The sequence below is a fragment of the Symphalangus syndactylus genome, chromosome 24 (genome assembly GCF_028878055.3).
Source record: "Symphalangus syndactylus isolate Jambi chromosome 24, NHGRI_mSymSyn1-v2.1_pri, whole genome shotgun sequence".
Lineage (NCBI taxonomy): Eukaryota > Metazoa > Chordata > Mammalia > Primates > Hylobatidae > Symphalangus > Symphalangus syndactylus.
This window is the reverse complement of record NC_072446.2, coordinates 35923810-35943607: the sequence shown is the minus strand read 5'-3', so window position 1 is coordinate 35943607 and position 19798 is coordinate 35923810. Positions and strand designations below refer to the sequence as shown.

General features: G+C 51.0%; 1 protein-coding gene across 1 annotated transcript in view; it reads right to left on the bottom strand.

The window, feature by feature from the left end:
* The window catches only part of SLA2 (Src like adaptor 2), a 36671-nt gene that overhangs the window by 3880 nt on the left and 12993 nt on the right, over positions 1-19798 (bottom strand). The window contains exons 3-6 of the mRNA XM_055265169.2: positions 19379-19478; positions 18428-18514; positions 17482-17585; positions 381-530 (exon numbers count right to left, since the gene is read on the bottom strand). Of these exons, the coding sequence (XP_055121144.1) occupies positions 381-530; positions 17482-17585; positions 18428-18514; positions 19379-19478 (441 nt within the window). The remainder of the gene's footprint in view (positions 1-380; positions 531-17481; positions 17586-18427; positions 18515-19378; positions 19479-19798) is intronic.

Genomic DNA, 19798 nt, shown 5'->3' with positions numbered 1-19798 from the left:
CTTCCAGTGTCTGTTGAAGGACAGGCACCAGGAAGTACTAAGGAGAGTCAGGATTGAATCCCACACAGCAGCAGCTCTGGGCCTGGTTCCTGTGGAGAGAACTCCGCCTGCCGCCAGGGGCTATGAATCAGAACCAGAGTGGTAGGCAAGGTACTGACCTGAGCCTACACAGGACGTCTGTGGCTTTTCTGCCAGGGCACGAGGTGAAGACAGGGCTCCCAGCTTGCATTTCTTGGCATAGGGACTGGCGTGAAAATAGGGGAGGCTGCTCTTCTGTCTGTCTGAATACTCCATAGCAGGTAAAATATCCAAGGGCACCACTGCCTGCTCCTCCCCGCAGACTATCCCAGCCTACTCCTGGAGACAGGGAAAGGCCATACCAGAGTAATGGTCCACCAGGGCCTGGAGTGAGGGGAAGGTGAGGCGTGGTGAGATGTACAGCCAGCCATTGTCAAGGCGGTGGATCCTGTAGTGTCTGATCCGGTCCCAGGATGCAGGGCGGCTGAGGCGGACTGACAGAGAGTAAGAGCCTGAGGAGAAAGGGGTCCGGGGTGGCACTGAGGCCCTGCTGGGACTCGGCCCCACCCAGGCTGGGAAACGAAGATAGGCAATGTGGCCATGGGGCCCTGGCAGAAGGGAAGTGTCTGGGGCAGAAGCAGGACAAAGACTTGCTCTCTTGGTCATCAATAATACGTTCATAATAGATGGGGGTCTTGTGAGGGTGAAATCAAATCACAGAGCCCTTAGTACAGGGTCTGGCACCGTGTGAATGAACAATTCAGCATTGGCTGTTCTTAAAAAGACTCAGGTGGCAGATATGTCAGGATGCAAAAACACTGTCAAGAAGATGCTGGCAAGGAAGTGGAGAAGTAGGACCTCCCACCCTGCTGGTGGAAGAGAAATTAGTACGAGCCACCTTGGAAACAGTTTGGAATTAACTAAATAAGCTGAACATGCACGTACCTTACAACCCAGCAGTTCTACCCAGGCACAATACCTCAGAAGCACACAAGCGATATGCACAGCGGCATTGTTTGTAAAAGTCAAAAATGGCAAAGAGCCCATTTGTGCTCAAGAGTAGAATAAATTGTGGATTATAGAGTGTAGTGCTATACAGCAGTAAAAATAACTGCTACATATAGGCATAAGGAAATCTTGGAAATTAAGCAGAAAAACATTACAGAGCATACATTCAGCTTGATTCTATTTAAAGTTCAAAGATAGCCAACATGACATTATATGTTGCACAGGCACGCACGGCAAAGTTCTGAAGAAAAGCAGCTGAATAACACAGTGAAGCATGAGAGGGGGCTACAAAGGGCTTGTTAGGTAATTTCAGCTGGCAAGTGGGCACATGGATATCAGTTTTATTAGTGCTTCTCAACCTACATGTATACATTACATACACTGATGAATGCGACAGTTTCGCCGGTTTTGCATGTTTCATTTTTTCATTTTTTATTTGATTTTAATTTTTTTCTTTTCTTTTTTTTTTTTTTTTTGGAGACAGAGTCTCCCTCTCTCGCCCAGGCTGGAGTGCAGTGGTGCAATCTCGGCTCACTGCAACCTCCGCCTCCCCGGTTGAAGTGATTCTCCTGCCTCAGCCTCCCGAGTAGCTGGGACTGCAGGCGCCTGCCACCATGCCTGGCTAATTTTTTGTATTTTTGGTAGAGACAAGGTTTCACCGTATTTGCCAGGCTGGTCTCAAACTCCTGACCTTGTGATCCGCCCGCCTCGGCCTCCCAAAGTGCTGGGATTACAGGCATGAGCCACCGTGCCCAGCCAGATTTTAATTTATTTTTAGAGCCATGCTCTCGCTGTGTTGCCCAGATGGCGTGCAGCGGCATGATTACAGTTCCCGGGCTCAAGCAGTCCTCTTGCCTCAGCCTCCTGAGTAGCTGGGATTACAGGCCTGAGCCACTGTGCCTGGCCATATAAGCACATTTAAAATATTAAAACAGGCTGGGGGCAGTGGCTCATGCCTGTAATCCCAGTTCGAGACCAGCCTGGCCAACGTGGTGAAACCCCATCTCTACTAAAAATACCAAAGTTATCTGGGTGTGGTGATGCACGCCTGTAGTCCCAGCTACTTGGAAGGCTGAGGCAGGAGAATCACTTGAACCCAGGAGGCTGAGGTTGCAGTGAGCGAAGATTGTGCCACTGCAGTCCAGCCTTGGCAACAAAGCAAGACTCCATCTCTAAATAAATAAATAAATAACGCAAGGCCGGGGACAGGCGCAGTGGCTCACGCCTGTAATCCCAGCACTTTGGGAGGCCGAGGTGGGCGGATCACCTGAGGTCAGGAGTTCAAGAACAGCCTGACCAACATGGCGAAACCCTGTCTCTACTAAAAATACAAAAAAAAAAAAAAAAATTAGCCAGGTGTGGTGGTGTGCGCCTGTAGTCCCAGCTACTTGGGAGGCTGAGGCAGGAGAATTGCTTGAACCCAGGAGACAAAGGTTGCAGTGAGCCAAGATTGCACCACTGCACTACAGCCTGGGCAATAGAGCAAGACTCCATCTCAATTAAAAAAAATAAATAAACAAGGCTGGGTAGAGTGGCTCACGCCTGTAGTCCCAGCTACTCAGAAGGCTGAGGCAGGGGGATCGCTTGAGCCCAGGAGGCAAAGCTTGCTTGGATGACAGAGTGAGACCCTGTCTCAAAAAAAAAAAAAAATTAAAACAAAGGTTAATGGGCCGGGCGCGGTGGCTCACGCCTGTAATCCCAGCACTTTGGGAGGCCAAGGCGGGAGAAGGTCAGGAGATCGAGACCAGCCTGGCTAACACGGTGAAACCCCGTCTCTACTAAAAATATAAAAAATCAGCTGGGCGTGGTGGCGGGTGCCTGTAGTCCCAGCTACTCGGGAGGCTGAGGCAGGAGAATGGCGTGAACCCAGGAGGCGGAGGTTGCAGTGAGCCGAGATCGCGCCACCGCACTCCAGCCTGGGTGACAGAGCAAGACTCTGTCTCAAAAAAAAAAAAAAAAAAGGCTAAAAGTAAAAAGATGGAAAAAAGATATATCATGCAGACAACCATAAGTAAGCTATAATGGCTTATTAATGGGAGAATATTAGTGGGATATTAATATCAGACAATAGAATTCAAAAACAAGACTGGAGTCAGTGGCGCAATCTTGACTCACCACAACCTCCGCCTCCCAGGTTCAAGTGATTCTCCTGCCTCAGCCTCCAAAGTAGCTGGGACTACAGGCACGTGCCACCATGCCCGGCTATTTTTTGTTTTTATTTTAGTAGAGACGGGGTTTCACTATGTTGGCCAGGTTGGTCTTGAACTCCTGACCTCGTGATCTGCCCACCTTGGCCTCTCAAAGTGCTGGGATTACAGCTGTGAGCCACCGCGCCTGGCCAACAAATTTAAAAGGATTGAAATCATTAAAAATATGTTGTCTGGCCACAATGGAATTAAATTAGAAATTAATAAGGAAAAGGTATCTAGGCTGGGTGCAGTGGCTCAAGCCTGTAATCCCAGCACTTTGGGAGGCAGAGGCTGTTGGATCACCTGAGGTCAGGAGTTCAAGACCAGCCTGACCAACAAGGTGAAACCCCGTCTGTACTAAAAGTATAAAATTAGCTAGGTATGGTGGCACATGCCTGTAAATCCCAGCTACTTGAGAGGCTGAGGCAGGAGAATTGCTTGAACCCAGGAGGTGGAGATTGCAGTGAGCCGAGATTGTACCATTTCACTACAGACTAGGGAACAAGAGCGAACTCCATCTCAAAAAAAAAAAAGAAAAAAAGAAAAGAAAAAAGTATCTAGAAGCCAGGTATGGTGGCTCACGCCTGTAATCCCAACACTTTGGGAGGTTGAGGTGGGCGGATCATTTGAGGTCACGAGTTTGAGACGAGCCTGGCTAACATGGTGAAACACCATCTCTACAAAAAATACAAAAAAAATAGCTAGGCTTGGTGCCAGTAATTCTAGCTACTCGGGAGGCTGAAGCAAGAGAATGGCTTGAACCTGTGAGGTGGAGGTTGCAGTAAGCTGAGATCATGCCGTTGCACTCCAGCTTGGGCAATGGAGTGAGACTCGGGGGTGGGGGGTGGGGAGGGAAGGCTGGGCATGGTGGCTCACACCTGTAATCCTAGCACTTTGGGAGGCTGAGATGGGCGGATCACCTGAGGTGGATGTGGGAGAATCACTTAAGCCCAGCCAGGAGTTTGAGACAAGCCTGGGTAACATGGTGAGTGTCTTTCTCTACAAAAAAATTTAAAATTAGCCAGGCATGGTGGTACATGCCTGTGGTCCCAGCTACTCCAGAGGCTGAGGCAGGAGAATCGTTTGAGCCTGTGACATTGAGGCTGCAGTGAGCCATGACTGTGCCACTACACTCCAGCCTAGCCAACAGAGCAAGACCCTGTCTCGATCAATCAATAACTGAACATTGGCTGGGTGCGGTGGCTCACACGTGTAATCCCAGGGCTTTGGGAGGCCGAGGCAGGCAGATCACCTGAGGCCAGGAGTTCAAGACCAGCCTGGCCAACCCATGGTGGAAGTGGCAGTGAGCCAAGATCGTGCCACTGCACTCTAGCCTGGGTGACAGAGCAAGACTTGATCTCAAAAAAAAAAAAAAAAAAAAAAAATTAGCCGGGCATGGTGGCACGCGCCTGTTGTCCCAGCTACTCAGGAGACTGAGGCAGGAGTATCTCTTGAACCCAGGAGGTAGAGGTTGTGGTGACCCAAGATCACACCACTGCACTCCAGCCTGGGCAACAGAGCGAGACTCAATCTCAAAAAAAAAAAAAAAAGAAAAAAAGAAAAACCACGATCACCTGCAAAAATGCAGAAAAATCATTTGACAAAATTCAAGACCCTTCATGATTAAAAAAAAAAAGCAGAAAACGATGAGTAGAATATGTTAGTTTCCTATTGCTGGTGTAACAAATTACCATCAATTCAGCAGCTTAAAATAACACAAATTATTCTTTTACAGTTCTGGAGGTTAGAAGTCTGAAATGAGTTTCACTGGACAAAAATCAAGGTGTCAGCAGGGCAATGTTCCTTTTGCAGACTCTAGAGAAGAAATCCATTCCCTTTTCTTTCCAGTTTCTAGAAGCCACATGCATCCCTCTGCTCATGGCCCCTTCCTCAGTCTTCACAGCCAGTAGCATCTTCCTGTCTCTAACTCTCACCCTCCTGCCTCCCTCTCATAAGCATCCTGGTGATTATATTGGGTCCATCTGGACAATCCAAAATACTCTTCCCACCTCAAAATCCCTAATCACATCTGCGAACTCTTTTTGCAACATAAGGTAACATACTCACAGGTGCTGCAGATCAGGACCTGAACATTGTTGGGGGGATGATTATTCTGCCTACCACAGAAAGGTACCTGATACAAAGCATCTGTGAAAAATCTACAACTAAGGCCAGGTGCGGTGGCTCACACCTGTAATCCCAACACTTTGGGAGGCCGAGGCTTGCGGATCACCTGAGGCCAGGAGTTCAAGACCAGCCTGGCCAACATGGTGAAACCCCCATCTCTACAAAAATAGAAAAATTAGCTGGGCATGATGGCGGGTACCTGTAATCTCAGGTACTCCAGAGGCTGAGGCAAGAGTTTTGTTTGAACCCAGGAGGCGGAGGTTGCAGTGAGCCGAGATCAGGCCACTGCACTCCAGCCTGGGTGACAGAGTGACATTACATCTCAAAAAAAAAAAAAAAAAATCGACAGCATACTTAATAGGAAAGTGATTATTTTCCATCTAAGATTGGGAACAAAGCAATAATGTTCTTACCACTTCTACTCAGTGTTGTACTAAAGGTCCTAACAAGTGCAATAAGACAAGAAAAATAAATTTAAAGTATATAGATTGGAAAATAATACAGCTGCCTTTACTTACAGATAATACAATCATATGTAGATAATTGTAAGGAATCTGCCAAAAAGCTACTAGAACTAAAAGTAAATTTAGCAAGGTGACCCAGAGTCAATATGCTTTGAGAAGTATATTGACCCCAGTAGGGTCTCTGCTTCCTTTTCTTTGTTTTCTTTGCCTGACTGGGAGCCCTTTGACCTTTGTACCTTTATTTTTTTTTCTTTTTCTTTTTTAGAGACAGTTTCACTATGTTGCTCAGGCAGGCCTCAAACTCCTGGGCTTGAGTCCTGTTGCCTCAGCCTCCCAAGTAGCTGGGGCTATAGGTGTGCACCACCACGCCTGGCCTGTATTCTGTACCTTTGAGAAGAGTCTCTTCTTGAGCTGTGCTGTAACCCTGAAAAAATTCTGTGGTTGGGAATGGGCTAAATATTTGAAAATAGGCCCAGAAGGCCAACCAACCCAGCTGAACTAGTGACCAAGACCTTATAACTTTTGCGTGGTTCTTGAACCACCCACCCCAGCCACTGTCACCACAGTTACTAGAATCAGAAAGGGTACACTTGGGATCTGGTTGGTGGTCTCAGGGATAAAGAGGTCAGGAGTCATCCATCCCTGATTGCTTCCTCTCTCTCAGCCTCACATCCAGCCCAACAGAAAGCCCTGTTGGGTGTGGTCAGAACACAGCTAAGATCCAGCCACTTCTCACCTGGACAGAGCCTGCTACAGCTTCCTGCGTGGCATCCTCTCTTCGCAGCGGGCAGGAGGGGTCAGGTCGTCTCACTCCCCTACTCAGAATCCTCCCTGTCACACTTAAAATCGATCCCAAGTCCTCTCCCTGGAAAGGCTCTGTGTGACCTGACTCCCAACTCCCCACTCCCCTTGTCCTGTCTTCCCTGGCCGCCTGCTGAGGACACCCCTCCCCGAGGCCTGTGCTCACGCTCACGCCCTGGCACTCTGTGTCCTCTGAACACTGCTTTATTTCCTCTTGGCACTTATCACTCTCACACTCTTTTCTTATTTGTTTACTGTCCACCTTGCCAACTAGATTGTGGGCAGGAATCTTGCTTTTCATACTGCAGAATCTCTGGAGTTTTGAACAGTGCCTGGCACAGAGTCAGCACACAGTATTTGCTGAATGAATGACTGAGTCTCTGTGATAAACACTCGGACAGAGCCACGATTACAAGCAGTTTTAAGGAGAGCTCATCACCATTTCCACTCCTACTGTCTGTGAGCACAGATGGTGTTGGGAATGATTCTTGAAGGCCTATCATTGCGTGATTTGCAGCAAACACATATTGAGCATTTACTAAGACCTACTCTTCCCTGAGGACAGAGGGCCCACCCAGAGCCAGCCCTTAGCTGAAGATGGAGTGCTGTGGGGCACACAGGTCCAGGTGACTGATGGGACAGCAGGTCACTAGGGGTGATGGGGAGGTGACTTTGGTTCCGTCCTTGGAACTGATGCTACAAACAGCCTGAATCTTCCTGTTTGGGGGGCAGTCTCCCCCAGCTCTTCATCCTCTCTCCCCCTCTCAACATGCATAGGTGTGCTCACCTGCTCATTCATTTATTCAGTAAACATCTGCTGAGCACCCACTACATGCCATACACTCTGCTCTGGGCCCAGACACAGGTATGAAATCATCACACTCGGGGGAAATAAGTGCTGTCTTGTCAGCACATCCACAGCTGAGATTTTACTTAATGGTCCTCATTTCAAGTATTTAGTTCCTGTATTATTCTCATCAGACCATGTACCCTGATTTTTTTTTTTTTTTTGAGATGGAGTTTTGCTCTTGTTGCCCAGGCTGGAGTGCAATTGCATGATCTCAGCTCACTGCAACCTCCACCTCCTGGTTTCAAGCAATTCTCCTGCCTCAGCCTCCTGAGTAGCTGGGATTATAGGCACCTGCCACCATGCCTAATTTTTTTGTATTTTTAATAGAGACGGGGTTTCACCATGTTAGCCAGGCTGGTCTCAAACTCTGACCTCAGGTGATCCCCCCCGCCCCGCCTCAGCCTCTCAAAGTGCTGGGATTACAGGCATGAGCCACTGTGCCCAGCCATGATTTTGTTTTAGGAAATAAATTTAGCCAGCTGTGGTGGCTCACGCCTGTAATCCCAGCACTTGGGAAGTCTGAGGCAGGAGGATTGCTTGAGCCCAGGAGTTCGAGACCAGCCTGGGCAACAGAGTGAGATCCTGTCTCTACAAAAAATTTAAAAGTTAGGCATGGTGGTGCACCCCCCTGTAGTTCCAGCTACTCAAGAAGCTGAGGTGGGAGGATCACTTGAGCCCACAAGTTCAAGACTGCAGTGAACCATGATTGTGCCACTGCACTCCAGCGCCTGGGCAATAGAGTGAGATCCTGTCTTAAAAAAAAAAAAAAAAAAGCTGGGTGTGGTGGCTCATGCCTATAATCCCAGCACTTTGGGAGGCCAAGGTGGGCAGATTACCTGAGGTCAGAAGTTCGAGACCAGCCTGGGCAACATGGCAGAACTCTGTTTCTACTCAAAATACAAAAATTACCTGGGCCAGGCATGGTGGGTCACGCCTGTAATCTCAGCACTTTGCTTTGGGAGGCCAAGGTGGGTGGATCACTTGAGGTCAGGAGTTCAAGACCAGCCAGGGCAACATGGCAAAACCCATCTTTAAAAAAAATACAGCTGGGCCCAGTGGTTCATGCCTGTAATCCCAGCACTTTATGATGCCAAGGCGGGTGGATCACAAGGTCAAGAGATCAAGACCATCCTGGCCAACATGTTGAAACCCTGTCTCTATTAAAAATACAAAAATTAGCTGGGCATGGTGGCACGCACCTGTAATCCTAGCTACTCGGGAGGCTGAGGCAGGAGAATTGCTTGAACCCAGGAGGCATATGTTGCAGTGAGCCGAGATTGTGCCACTGCACTCCAGCCCAATGACAGAACAAGACTCCATCTCAAAAAAAAAAAAAGCCTCCTTCCTTCCTTCCTTCCTTCCTTCCTTCCTTCCTTCCTTCCTTCCTTCCTCCCTCCCTCCCTCCCTCCTTTCGCCCAGGCTACAGTAAACTCGGCTTGCTGCACACTCCCTGCATCGGGCTCCCGCTATTCTGCCCTGGCCGCGGCGCGCCACCACCCCTCCCTCGTTTTTCTCCTTTGGCTGGAGGCGCGGTTTCACCATGTCGGCCACACTGGTCTCCAGCTCCTGACCTCCAGTGCTCTGCCCGCCTCGGCGTCCCGAGGTGCTGGGACTGCAGACAGAGGCTCGCTCAGTCGGTGCTCGGTGTTGCCCGGGCTGGAGTGCGGTGCCGTGGTCTTGGCTCGCTGCAGCCTCCGCCTCCCAGCCGCCTGCCTTGGCTTCCCAGGGTGCTGGGATTGCAGCCTCTGCCCGGCCGCCGCCCCGTCTGGGAGGTGAGGAGCGCCTCTGCCCGGCCGCCACCCCGTCTAGGAAGTGAGGAACGTCTCTGCCCGGCCGCCCATCGTCTGGGATGTGAGGAGCGACTCTGCCCGGCCGCCCATCGTCTGGGATGTGAGGAGCGACTCTGCCTGGCCGCCCCGTCTGGGAAGTGAGGAGCCCCTCTGCGCAGCTGCCCCGTCTGGGAAGTGAGGAGCGCCTCTGCCCGGCTGCCCCGTCTGGGAAGTGAGGGGCGCCTCTGCGCGGCCGCCCCGTCTGGGAAGTGAGGGGCGCCTCTGCCCGGCGGCCCCTTCTGGGATGTGAGGGGCGCCTCTGCCCGGCCGCCCCGTCTGGGAAGTGAGGGGCGCCTCTGCCCGGCCGCCCCTTCTGGGATGTAGGGAGCGCCTCTGCCCGGCCGCCCCGTCTGGGAGGTCTACCACAGAGGCCAGAAGCAATGTGGGTGCCGGATGTGGTGGCTCACACCTGTAGTCCCAGTACTCTGGGAGGCTGAGGCGGGTTGATCACTTGAGGCTGGGAGCTCGAGACCAGCCTGGCCAACATGGCGAAACATATGAAAAATACAACTGTCAAACCAACCAACGAACCAAGCGACAACAAAACAGGTCTACCCTGGAGTCATACTCTAATTTTTTCTATTTTCCTCCCTTTCTGATCCTTTATCCCACTTTCTTTTTCTTCCTCTTCCTTCTCCTTCTTCTTTGTCAAATAGAGGATTGAGTTATTATCATTGATCCATACAAAGTCCCTCTCTCATTTATTTTCTTTAATTCCCACCCCCCATTTCTATTCCCCGTCTTCCCATGTGCAACCTTCCTAGTATGTTTGATAAGCATCTTTTTGTTCGTATGTACTTTTAGAAAATGTTTATTGTTTTGTGTGCAAAAAATAAAATAAAATAAAAAATAAAAAAATAAAAATAAAATAAAAAATAAAAATAAATAAAAAAATAAAAAAATTAGCCAGGTGTGGTAGCATACACCTGTAGTCCCAGCTACTCAGGAGGCTGAAGTGGGAGAATCGCTTGAGCCTGGGAGGCGGAGGTTGCAGTGAGCCAAGATAGTGGCACCCTACTCCAGCTTGGGTGACCCTGTCTTAAAAAAAAAAAAAAAAAAAAAAAAAAAAAAGGCTGGGCACGGTGGCTCATGCCTGTAATCCCAGCACTTTGGGAGGCTGAGACGGGCAGATCACAAGGTCAGGAGATCGAGACCATCGTGGCTAACACGGTGAAACCCCATCTCTACTAAAAATATAAAAAATTAGCCGGGTGTGGTGGCAGGCGCCTGTGGTCCCAGCTACTTGGGAGGCTGAGGCAGGAGAATGGCGTGAAACCAGGAGGCAGAGCTTGCAGTGAGCCGAGATCTCGCCACTGCACTCCAGCCTGGGCGACAGAGCAAGACTCCATCTCAAAAAAAAAAAAAAAAAAAGAGAAAAAGAAAAGAAATAAACCTATTATAGCTACAGAAGAGGTATTTTCAATATGCTATGGGAGTTGAGAACAAAAATTGACATAGTATGGGAAGGTGATAGTCCGTGAAGGCCGTAGTCTGGGTAGGCGATAGTCTGGGTAGGCGATAGTCTGGGTAGGGGATAGTCTGGGTAGGGGATAGTCTGGGAAGGCCATAGTCTGGGAAGGCAATAGTCTGGGTAGGTGATAGTCTGGGAAGGTCCCATTGGAAAGAATGGCAAAGGATGAGTGTGAGTTTGCCGCGAGGAGAAGCGGAGGGCGGGCTTTTCAGATGGAAGGAGGGGTATGTGTAAGGATGCAGCGGTAGAAAGAACAAAGTATGTTTACAGAGTGGCTGGTGGGCAGAGGGTCCAGAGGGGACAGTGGAAGCCGTGGCTGGACGCGGGGCCTAGGGGAGGACCCACCAGAAAGAAAGGCAAAGTATAAGGTCCTAATTTCAGAAAGCTCCAGCAGGCTTAGGCAACATCACCTCCACGACCTCTAGGGTCAGGTATTCCAGTGGTGATGCTGGGAGTGGGGGATGAGGGATCAGATCAGGAGCTGCATGTGGGAAGTGGGCCTAGCAGGACCCTCCTGAATCTTCTCTGCTGAGGCCTCTGAGAAGCTTTAGGGATTGAATCTTGCACCCTCCACTGTTCTGTACCCTGAGGACAAAAGCCATGACTTAGCAGGCCTGACTCAGAGGAGATGCTCAGTAAGTGTTTCCCAGCGGACAGTGGACAGAGGTGAGCCCCACGGGGGCAGGAACCACGTCTTACTCATCAATCTCCCTTATAGTGCCTGACACAGAACAGATATACGGCAGGACAGCCAAGAGGGGCTGCTGCTGGGGCCTGTCCCCAACCCTGTGCTGACCTCTGCACAATCCTGTGACCTCCACAAAGCTTCCAGGCCCCCTTCACGGACCAAGATTTGGGGCGTGACTAGAGTCTGGCCATGGCTGTCCCGAGGCCTATCATATAGCCAGGTATGCCAGAAGGACTTGGGAAGATGGGGTCTTCCCGCCTTGGACTCTGATTAGTGTTCCTGGTAGCTCAGGGCCCCAGGCCTTCCTCCTTGGTCCACACACAGGCTTGAAGCCCGTGTGGAATCGGTGCCTTTGGGCCAATGAAAAGCTGATCCTGGCATCACTCACTCACTCGGTCAATGGCTAATTCCCATTATATAAGACAAGAGCATAATGTAAAATACATTGTCTCTTATTACTTCATTCTGGGTTCCCTAGTTTGGAACTCTGTTTTCAAACTCAAGAGAACAGTAGAACCATCCAGAGAGCTTGTCCAAGAAGCAGATTTCTGACCTCTGCCCCCAAAAGTCTGATTCAGTTAGGTCTGCAGTGGGGTCCACGAGTCTACAGTGTCAACAAGTTCCCCTGATGAGTCCTGTACACTCAAGTCTGAGAACCACTGTTCTATGATGTCACTTGGGCCCCTAGAGTCACTGCGGTGTCAAACCACAGTATAAAAGTTTACACCGTGACCCAGGACACACCTTATAAAAAATCTGAAACAAAAGTTTTATGACTCGATATTTACCCCAACCATGGTCATGTTCTCTGCTCAATTTCACTACAAACACGCACTGGTCCAGACCCACTAAATTAGTGGGTTCCGACCCTGGCTACCCACCAGAATCACCTGGGCAGCTTTTACAGTGTGCAGGCCACATCCCTGACCAGTGAGATCAGAAACCCTGGAGGTGGGGTACAGGCATCAGTAGTTGATCAATTAATTAATTAATTTATGTATTCTTTAGAGACAGGGTCTTGGTCTGTCACCCAGGCTGGAGTCCAGTGGTGTGATCATAGCTCACTGCAGCATCGACTTCTTGGGCTTAAGTGATCCTCCTGCCTCAGCCTCCCAAGTAGCTTAGACAACAGGTGCATGCCACCACACCTAGCTAACTTAAAAAAAAAAAAATTTTTTTTTTTTTTTTTTTTAAGAGACGGGGGTCTCCCTTTGTTGCCCAGACTGGTTTTGAACTCCTGGGCTCAAGTGATCCTCCTGCCTTGGCCTCACAATGTGCTGGGATTACAGATGTGAGACACTGCACCTGGCCTCTAAACTGATTTCTTGACCCACAAATCGACCATGACCTGCAGGAAAACTTTACCTTTCCTGGAAAAGTGGCAAATTTCTTCTTTTTTTCTCCCCCGACTAACATTTTTCATCTTCCTCTTTGATAACAATAGCTGCATCCTGATCCACCCCCTTTTGGAATTGACTATGGGGACCAGGAGACCTTAGTCCCGGTAATTATGTGGATTTTTTTTTTTTTTTTTTTTTTTTTGAGACATAGTCTCACTCTGTCACCCAGGCTGGAGCACAGTGGCGCGATCTTGGCTCACTGCAACCTCCACCTCCAGGTTCAAGCAATTCTCCAGCCTTAGCCTCCTAAGTAGCTGGGATTACAGGCACCCGCCACCATGCCCGGCTAATTTTTTTGTATTTTTAGTAGAGATGGGGTTTTGCCATGTTGGCCAAGCTGGTCTCAAACTCCTGACCTCAGGTGATCCACACACCTTGGCCTCCCAAAGTGCTGGGATTACAGGCATGAGCCACCGCGCCTGGCCTTATGTGGATCTTATGAGTCTTTAAAGATCTTCATGGATCCCGCTGGGCACGGTGGCTCATGCCTGTAATCCTAGCACTTTGGGAGGCCAAGGTGGGCGGATTATCTGAGGTCAGGAGTCTGAGACCAGCCTGGCCAACATGGCAAAACCCTGTTTCTACTAAAAATACAAAAAAAATAGTCCAGTGCAGTGCCTTACTCCTGTAATCCCAGCACTTTGGGAGGCCGAGGTGGGTGGATCATCTGAGGTCAGGAGTTTGAGATCAGCCTGGCCGACATGATGAAACCCTGTCTGTACTAAAAACACAAAAATTAGTTGGGCATGGTGGCACATGCCTGTCATCCCAGCTATTCAGGAAGTTGAGGCAGGAGACTCGCTTGAACCCAGGAGGTGGAGGTTGCAGTGAGCCGAGATTGCGCCACTGCACTCCAGCCTGGGCAACAGAGTGAGACTCTGTCTCAAAAAAATAATAATAAGGGGCCAGGCGTGGTGGCTCAAGCCTGTAATCCCAGCACTTTGGGAGGCCGAGGCGGGCGGATCACGAGGTCAGGAGATCGAGACCATCCTGGCTAACACGGTGAAACCCCGTCTCTACTAAAAATACAAAAAATTAGCCGGGCGTGTTGGTGGGAGCCTGTAGTCCGAGCTACTCGGGAGGCTGAGGCAGGAGAATGGCGTGAACCCGGGAGGCGGAGCTTGCAGTGAGCTGAGATCGCGCCACTGCACTCCAGCCTGGGCAACACAGCGAGACTCCATCTCAAAAAAAAAAAATAATAATAATAATAATAATAACAATAATTATCCCAGTGTGGTAGCACTCACCTGTAATCCCAGCTTCCAGGGAGGCTGAGGCATGAGAATCACTTAAACCCAGGAGGCAGAGGCTGCACTGAGCTGAAATGTGCCACTTCACGCCAGCCTGGGCGACACAGTGAGACTGTCTCAAAAAAAAAAAAAAAATCTTCATGGATCCATATGGCTTTCTCCTCTCTCTCACTCACACGGTTTTCTCTTGCATCTGTGCCTTCTTAGGTAAGGGGCGGAGTGGCCATAAGGGCCAGCCACTATATTCTTGGGGCTGAACCAGGCCAGAGAATGGGCCAGGGGAGGGGAGCTGAGCACTGAGCACTTCCTGTGGCTTCTGAAGCTCCGGGGGACAGTCTGCAGTGGGGCCCTGCTCCACTCCGCAACGCTGCTGTGGTTTCCTGTTTGCAGCTGCTGTGCTGGGCTGGCCTCCCCAGCCCCTCTACCAGCCCATGGATGTATGTGAGGTGGGGGTGCTGATTCTGCCTAGAAAATAGCAGGAGGGGCCTCAGAGAGGTCAACCCAAGAACGCTCAAGGGCAGGAGAGGAGAGGCAAAGAAGCTGGAGAGGGTCTTGGGAGGGAGACTGAGGCAGAGAACGAAGGGTCCCGACAGCCTATCACAGTTGGTTCATATCAAGGCAGGCGCCAGGAGGTCTGTCTGCTCCTGATACCTCCTTCCCTGGTCTCTCGCTGTGCTTTCAGTGCCAACATTACTGCCCCATGTGGGCCTTTCTTGGGGGCCTGGAGTGAGAGGAGCTGTGGCTGGGTTTGAATCCTGGCTCTGCACTTACTAGCTGTGTTTCCCCAGGCAAACTATTTCTCTTTTCTAAGCCTCAGTTTTTCCATCTGTAAAATGAAGACAATGGAAGTACAATCCCTATATATTGTTTTAAGTCACTTAAAGGGCTTAACACAAATGTGGGCACTGCTGCTCCTTCAACATCCCTCTTTGCCTCTGCCTTAAAGGACTCAGGGTCAGCAGCTCAGAGGGAGGCAAGGTCATCAAAGAGACTATCAATTTTGTGTTTTGATTGCAAAAGGCCGTGCACCTGGGGTGAGAGAAGCCCCACATGAGTGTGCATGTGGCACGTCCCTACTCCTCTTTGGTCCAGTTTTTCAGTCTGTACAGTGGAGAGAGGAGGATCCATGAGGTGACTTCCAGTGGGTTTCTAGCTCTGACTGACTACTGACCCAAGAGATCCTGTCACCATTTTAACGTTTTGCCAAGAGATCAGAATCATGTTGTGTCTTGGGGAGGGAGGAATCACCTCCTAGTCAACGCAGGGAAATTCTGTGACTATACTCTATTAAAAATCCTAGGCTGGGCGCGGTGGCTCACGCTTGTAATCCCAGCACTTTGGGAGGTCGAGGCGGGTGGATCATGAGGTCATGAGATCGAGACCACGGTGAAACTCCGTCTCTACTAAAAATGCAAAAAATTAGCCGGGCGTGGTGGCAGGAACCTGTAGTCCCAGCTACTCGGAGAGGCTGAGGCAGGAGAATGGCGTGAATCTGGGAGGCGGAGCTTGAAGTGAGCCGAGATTGCACCACTGCACTCCAGCCTGGGTGACAGAGCAAGACTCCATCTAAAAAAATAAAAAAAAATCCTAGTTGCCAATGTGTTGGCTGAGCCTAGATCCCTATTGTGGGCCATTCACATTCACTTTTATTTTTATTTTATTTTATTTTATTTTATTTTATTTTTATTTTTTTTTTTTTTGAGACAGAGTCTCGCTCTGTCGCCCGGGCTGGAGTGCAGTGGCGCAATCTCGGCTCACTGCAAGCTCCGCCTCCTGGGTTCACACCATTCTCCTGCCTCAGCCTCCGAGTAGCTGGGACTACAGGCGCCCGCCACCACGCCCGGCTAATTTTTTGTATTTTTTAGTAGAGACGGGGTTTCACCGTGGTCTCTATCTCCTGACCTCGTGATCCGCCCGCCTCGGCCTCCCAAAGTGCTGGGATTACAAGCGTGAGCCACCGCGCCCGGCCCCACTTTTATTTTTTGAAGATGGAGTCTGGCTCTGTTGCTCAGGCTGGAGTGCAGTGATGCAATCATGGCTCACTGCATCCTGGAACTCCTGGACTCAAGTGATCCTCCCGCCTCAGCCTCTGAAGTAGCTCGGACTACAGGCATGCACCACCATGCCTCACTACATTTTAAATTTTTTTGTAGAGAAGTGGTCTCATTATGTTGGCTAGGCTGGTCTCAAATTCCTGAGCACAAGTGATTCTCCCACCTCAGCCTCCCAAAGTGCTGGGATTACAGGTGTGAGCCACAGTGCCCGGCCTGTATCATTTTTAGAAATGCATATTTTTGCTCTATTGCTGATAGGCTCTCATGGCAGCAACATGGCAGACGACAGCCAGACTGCTCGACACCAAGGCTAGGAACTCCAGCCCTTCACATCTGGCCTTCTGCCCCACCCTCAAGTCATATCACACTTGGCTCTTGGCATTAGAGGGGCAAGCCCTGGCATCACTGTGAATCTCAAATAGAGGTTTCCCAAACTCTGTGCCATGGAACACTGGCTTCCGGTGACCCAGGAGCTCCCTGAGAGCAGGGGCCATGGCCACCTCACTCAGCAGAGATGCCTAAGGCCTGACACATACAGTAGGTCCTGTCCTTCCCTGAAGCCTCCCCACATCATAGGTGCTGGAGAAGCATTTGCTGAATGAATGAACGTGGAGTGACTGTTACAGGTGCTGCGTGATGAAACACTCCTGGGTTCAGCAACACTGGGAAATGCCCAGTCAGGCAAATGCGACGCCTTAAGAAGTCTTGTGTTAACACAGATTGTGAACCTCTCAGAGATGGATATGATTTTCGAGGTCCCCTAAACTGACACCCCATCTCGTCTATTTCTAAGCAGGTGGCCCACAGAACACACTCAGAGAGTCCCTGTAATGCATCCTCTTGTTTCCCCCAAAACACACGACCAGCACTGTGTCTCTGCTGAGTAGCAACCCCACTGCCTTGGGAGAAAACCCAAGCTTCTCAGCCCGGCATCCAAGGCCTCTATGCTGGAGCCTTGCTCACTTCTAACCTCCTATTGTCCCAAGGTGCAGCCCGCTGGCCCACCCCAGCACCACTGTGTCTTGTTGCCTGGGATCCTGTGGGAATATCCCTCAAGTTTCCACTCGTGGTCCACTCCTCCATGAAGCCTCCCTTGATTGCTCCAAAGTTAGCTGCCTCTCCTCTGCTTTCATGGCCTGTCTCCATCTCCCCCAGCCTGGGCTCCACATAGCTCATATGGGCAGGACACAGAGCTGGGGCTCAGAAAATCTTGGTTGACTGAGGAGTCAGGCAAAGCCTATTTCCTGGGCCGCACCTGCAGCCATATACCTGTGGGCTCCTTTCTGAGACCTCCACATAGGGAGGGCCTGGGCTGGCACTAAGCTTACTTACCTCTCCTGGTCTGGCTCTCCCTGATGAGGAAGGCCCCTCCAGGGTTCCCAGGTAACAACAGCAGTTCCTCCGCTTTCTCCCTGCTCAGGCCCTCATACAGCCACCTAGAGGAGCGAGAGAGAGGGACAACGGACAGGGTCAGCCTGGAGGAAGAGGGAAGCCAAGATTTTACTACCACCGCTGAGTGACCCTCACAAGGCCCTCCCTCTCTGGGCTTCAAAAGTTCTATCTGCTCCACAAAGAGCTGGGCTCAGGGTCTCCAAGGTCCACGCCATCTTTGTCCTCCTAGTCCTGGCTCCAGGGCCCTGGGAGGACAAACTCATGGGGACAGCCTCAGCTTTCCCTGCCTGGGGGCCTCATTCCCAGGTAACCTGGGTTGGTCCCAGCCTCTCTGCTATCCCTGCTCAGTACCCCCAGCACCCTGATTCTATCCACTCACCTTTCTAAGCCTCACCTTTCCAAGAGCTGCCCTTCTGTTTTTCTCTTTTTTTATTGAGACAGGCTCCTGCTGTGTGGCCTAGACTGGAGTGCAGTGGCGCAATCACGGCTCACTGCAGCCTTGACCTTCCAGGCTCAGACGATCCTCCCACCTCAGCCTCCCTGGTAGCTGGGACTACAGGTGCATACACTGTGCCAGCCCCTCACGCAGCATGCTCCCATCTCCTACGTGGACTTTTCAGCGTTTTCCACCACGCGATCCTGGCAACCTCCAAAGCCCAGAGCTCCACACCTCCTCTGTGGGCCTTCCCAAGCCCCTCCTCTGGCTCCCACGTCTCACAGGCCAACCTGTGCTAGGATGAGCTGTCTGCCCCTCTTGAGGGCAGGACCTGGGTTCGATTCTCCCCCATCCCCAGCTTCGCTCAGCGCAGAGCCGCGCATAAAGTGGAGTTCTTGTGGGAAGAGAAAGCAGGAAGCTCTGCAAGGCGGGCCTGAGGTGGGAACTCACCCATGGGAGACTTTGGCCACGTGGACGCTGGGGATGTTGTACTCTCTGCCTGAGACTTCAGACAGCACCGTCCACCAGTCTCCATCCCTGGAGAGAGAAAGGAGTGGGGGCACCTCTTTCAGATGAGCCAAGGCCCCAAGAACTGCACATTCAGGGCTTGCAAGGACCCTCTCAGGCTGGATCCTGTGGCCACCTGTCCTGCCTGTTTCCCAGGCTTCCCTGCACTAGCCTGTCCAGGTACCTCCTGAGTCAGGGCTGGGGCCGGTGGTAGATGGCACGATTCCAGGCTCCCTGCTACAGGGCGCTGCCCACCCACTGCTTCTCCCTGTGGGGGTGTCCAGTCGCCTGAAATTCCACCACAGGGTTTCTGTGAGCGCTTCAGCAAAGGCTTGTGCTTTTCTACCTGGGGGAAGGGCCCCTTCTCCCGGGAGAGCATCTCTATTCCTTCCTTCCTTTATTTTTTTGAGACAGAGTTTTGCTCTTCTCGCCCAGGCTGGAGTGCAATGGCATGATCTCAGCTCACTGCAACCTCTGCCTCCCGGGTTCAAGCAATTCTCCTGCCTCAGCCTCCCAAGTAGGTGAGATTACAGGCATCCGCCACCAAGCCCGGCTAATTTTTGTATTTTTATTAGAGATGGGGTTTCACTGTGTTGGCCAGGCTGGTCTCGAATTCCTGACCTCAGGTGATCTGCCTGCCCGGGCCTCCCAAAGTGCTGGGATTACAGGTGTGGGCCACCACGCCTGGCCCATTCATTTATTTTAGAGATGACAGAGTCTTGCTGTCACCCAAGCTGGAGTGCACTGGCTTGATCATAGCTCATTGCAGCCTTGAGCTCCCGAGCTCAAGCGATTCTCCCACCTAAGCCTTCCAAACAGCTAGGACTACAGGCATGCACCACCATGCCTGGCTCTATCAGTGCATATTCAGGTATCCAGTGCCCATGGACTTACTCAGAGATGATGGTCAATGGCTCCCCGAGTCTCAGCGACAGCTCGGCTGAGCCACCTGCCGGGAAGCTGCCCAGGGCCACGGCAGTGGCCTTGCTTCTCTCTAGATGGAGGGACAGAAATGGTCACCCACTTAGCTAGCCCTGCTCCACGCATGAGGTCTAGTGGAGTCTGGCCTGGGTCTGGCTCCCAGCATCAGCCCTCCACAAGCACCCTGAGGGAGTTCCATCCACTTCCTAAGAGGGCCACCCTGGAATCAAGCTTTTCCAGCAGAGCTTTGCAGAGCCCTGACAGTGCCCAGAGAGAGAGAGAGAAAGAAAGAAAAAAAAATTAGCGATAGGGTCTTGCTCCATCACCACTGCACGTAGCCTGAGCGACAGGGCAAGATCCTATCTCTAAAAATTAGGCTCGCCGGGCGCGGTG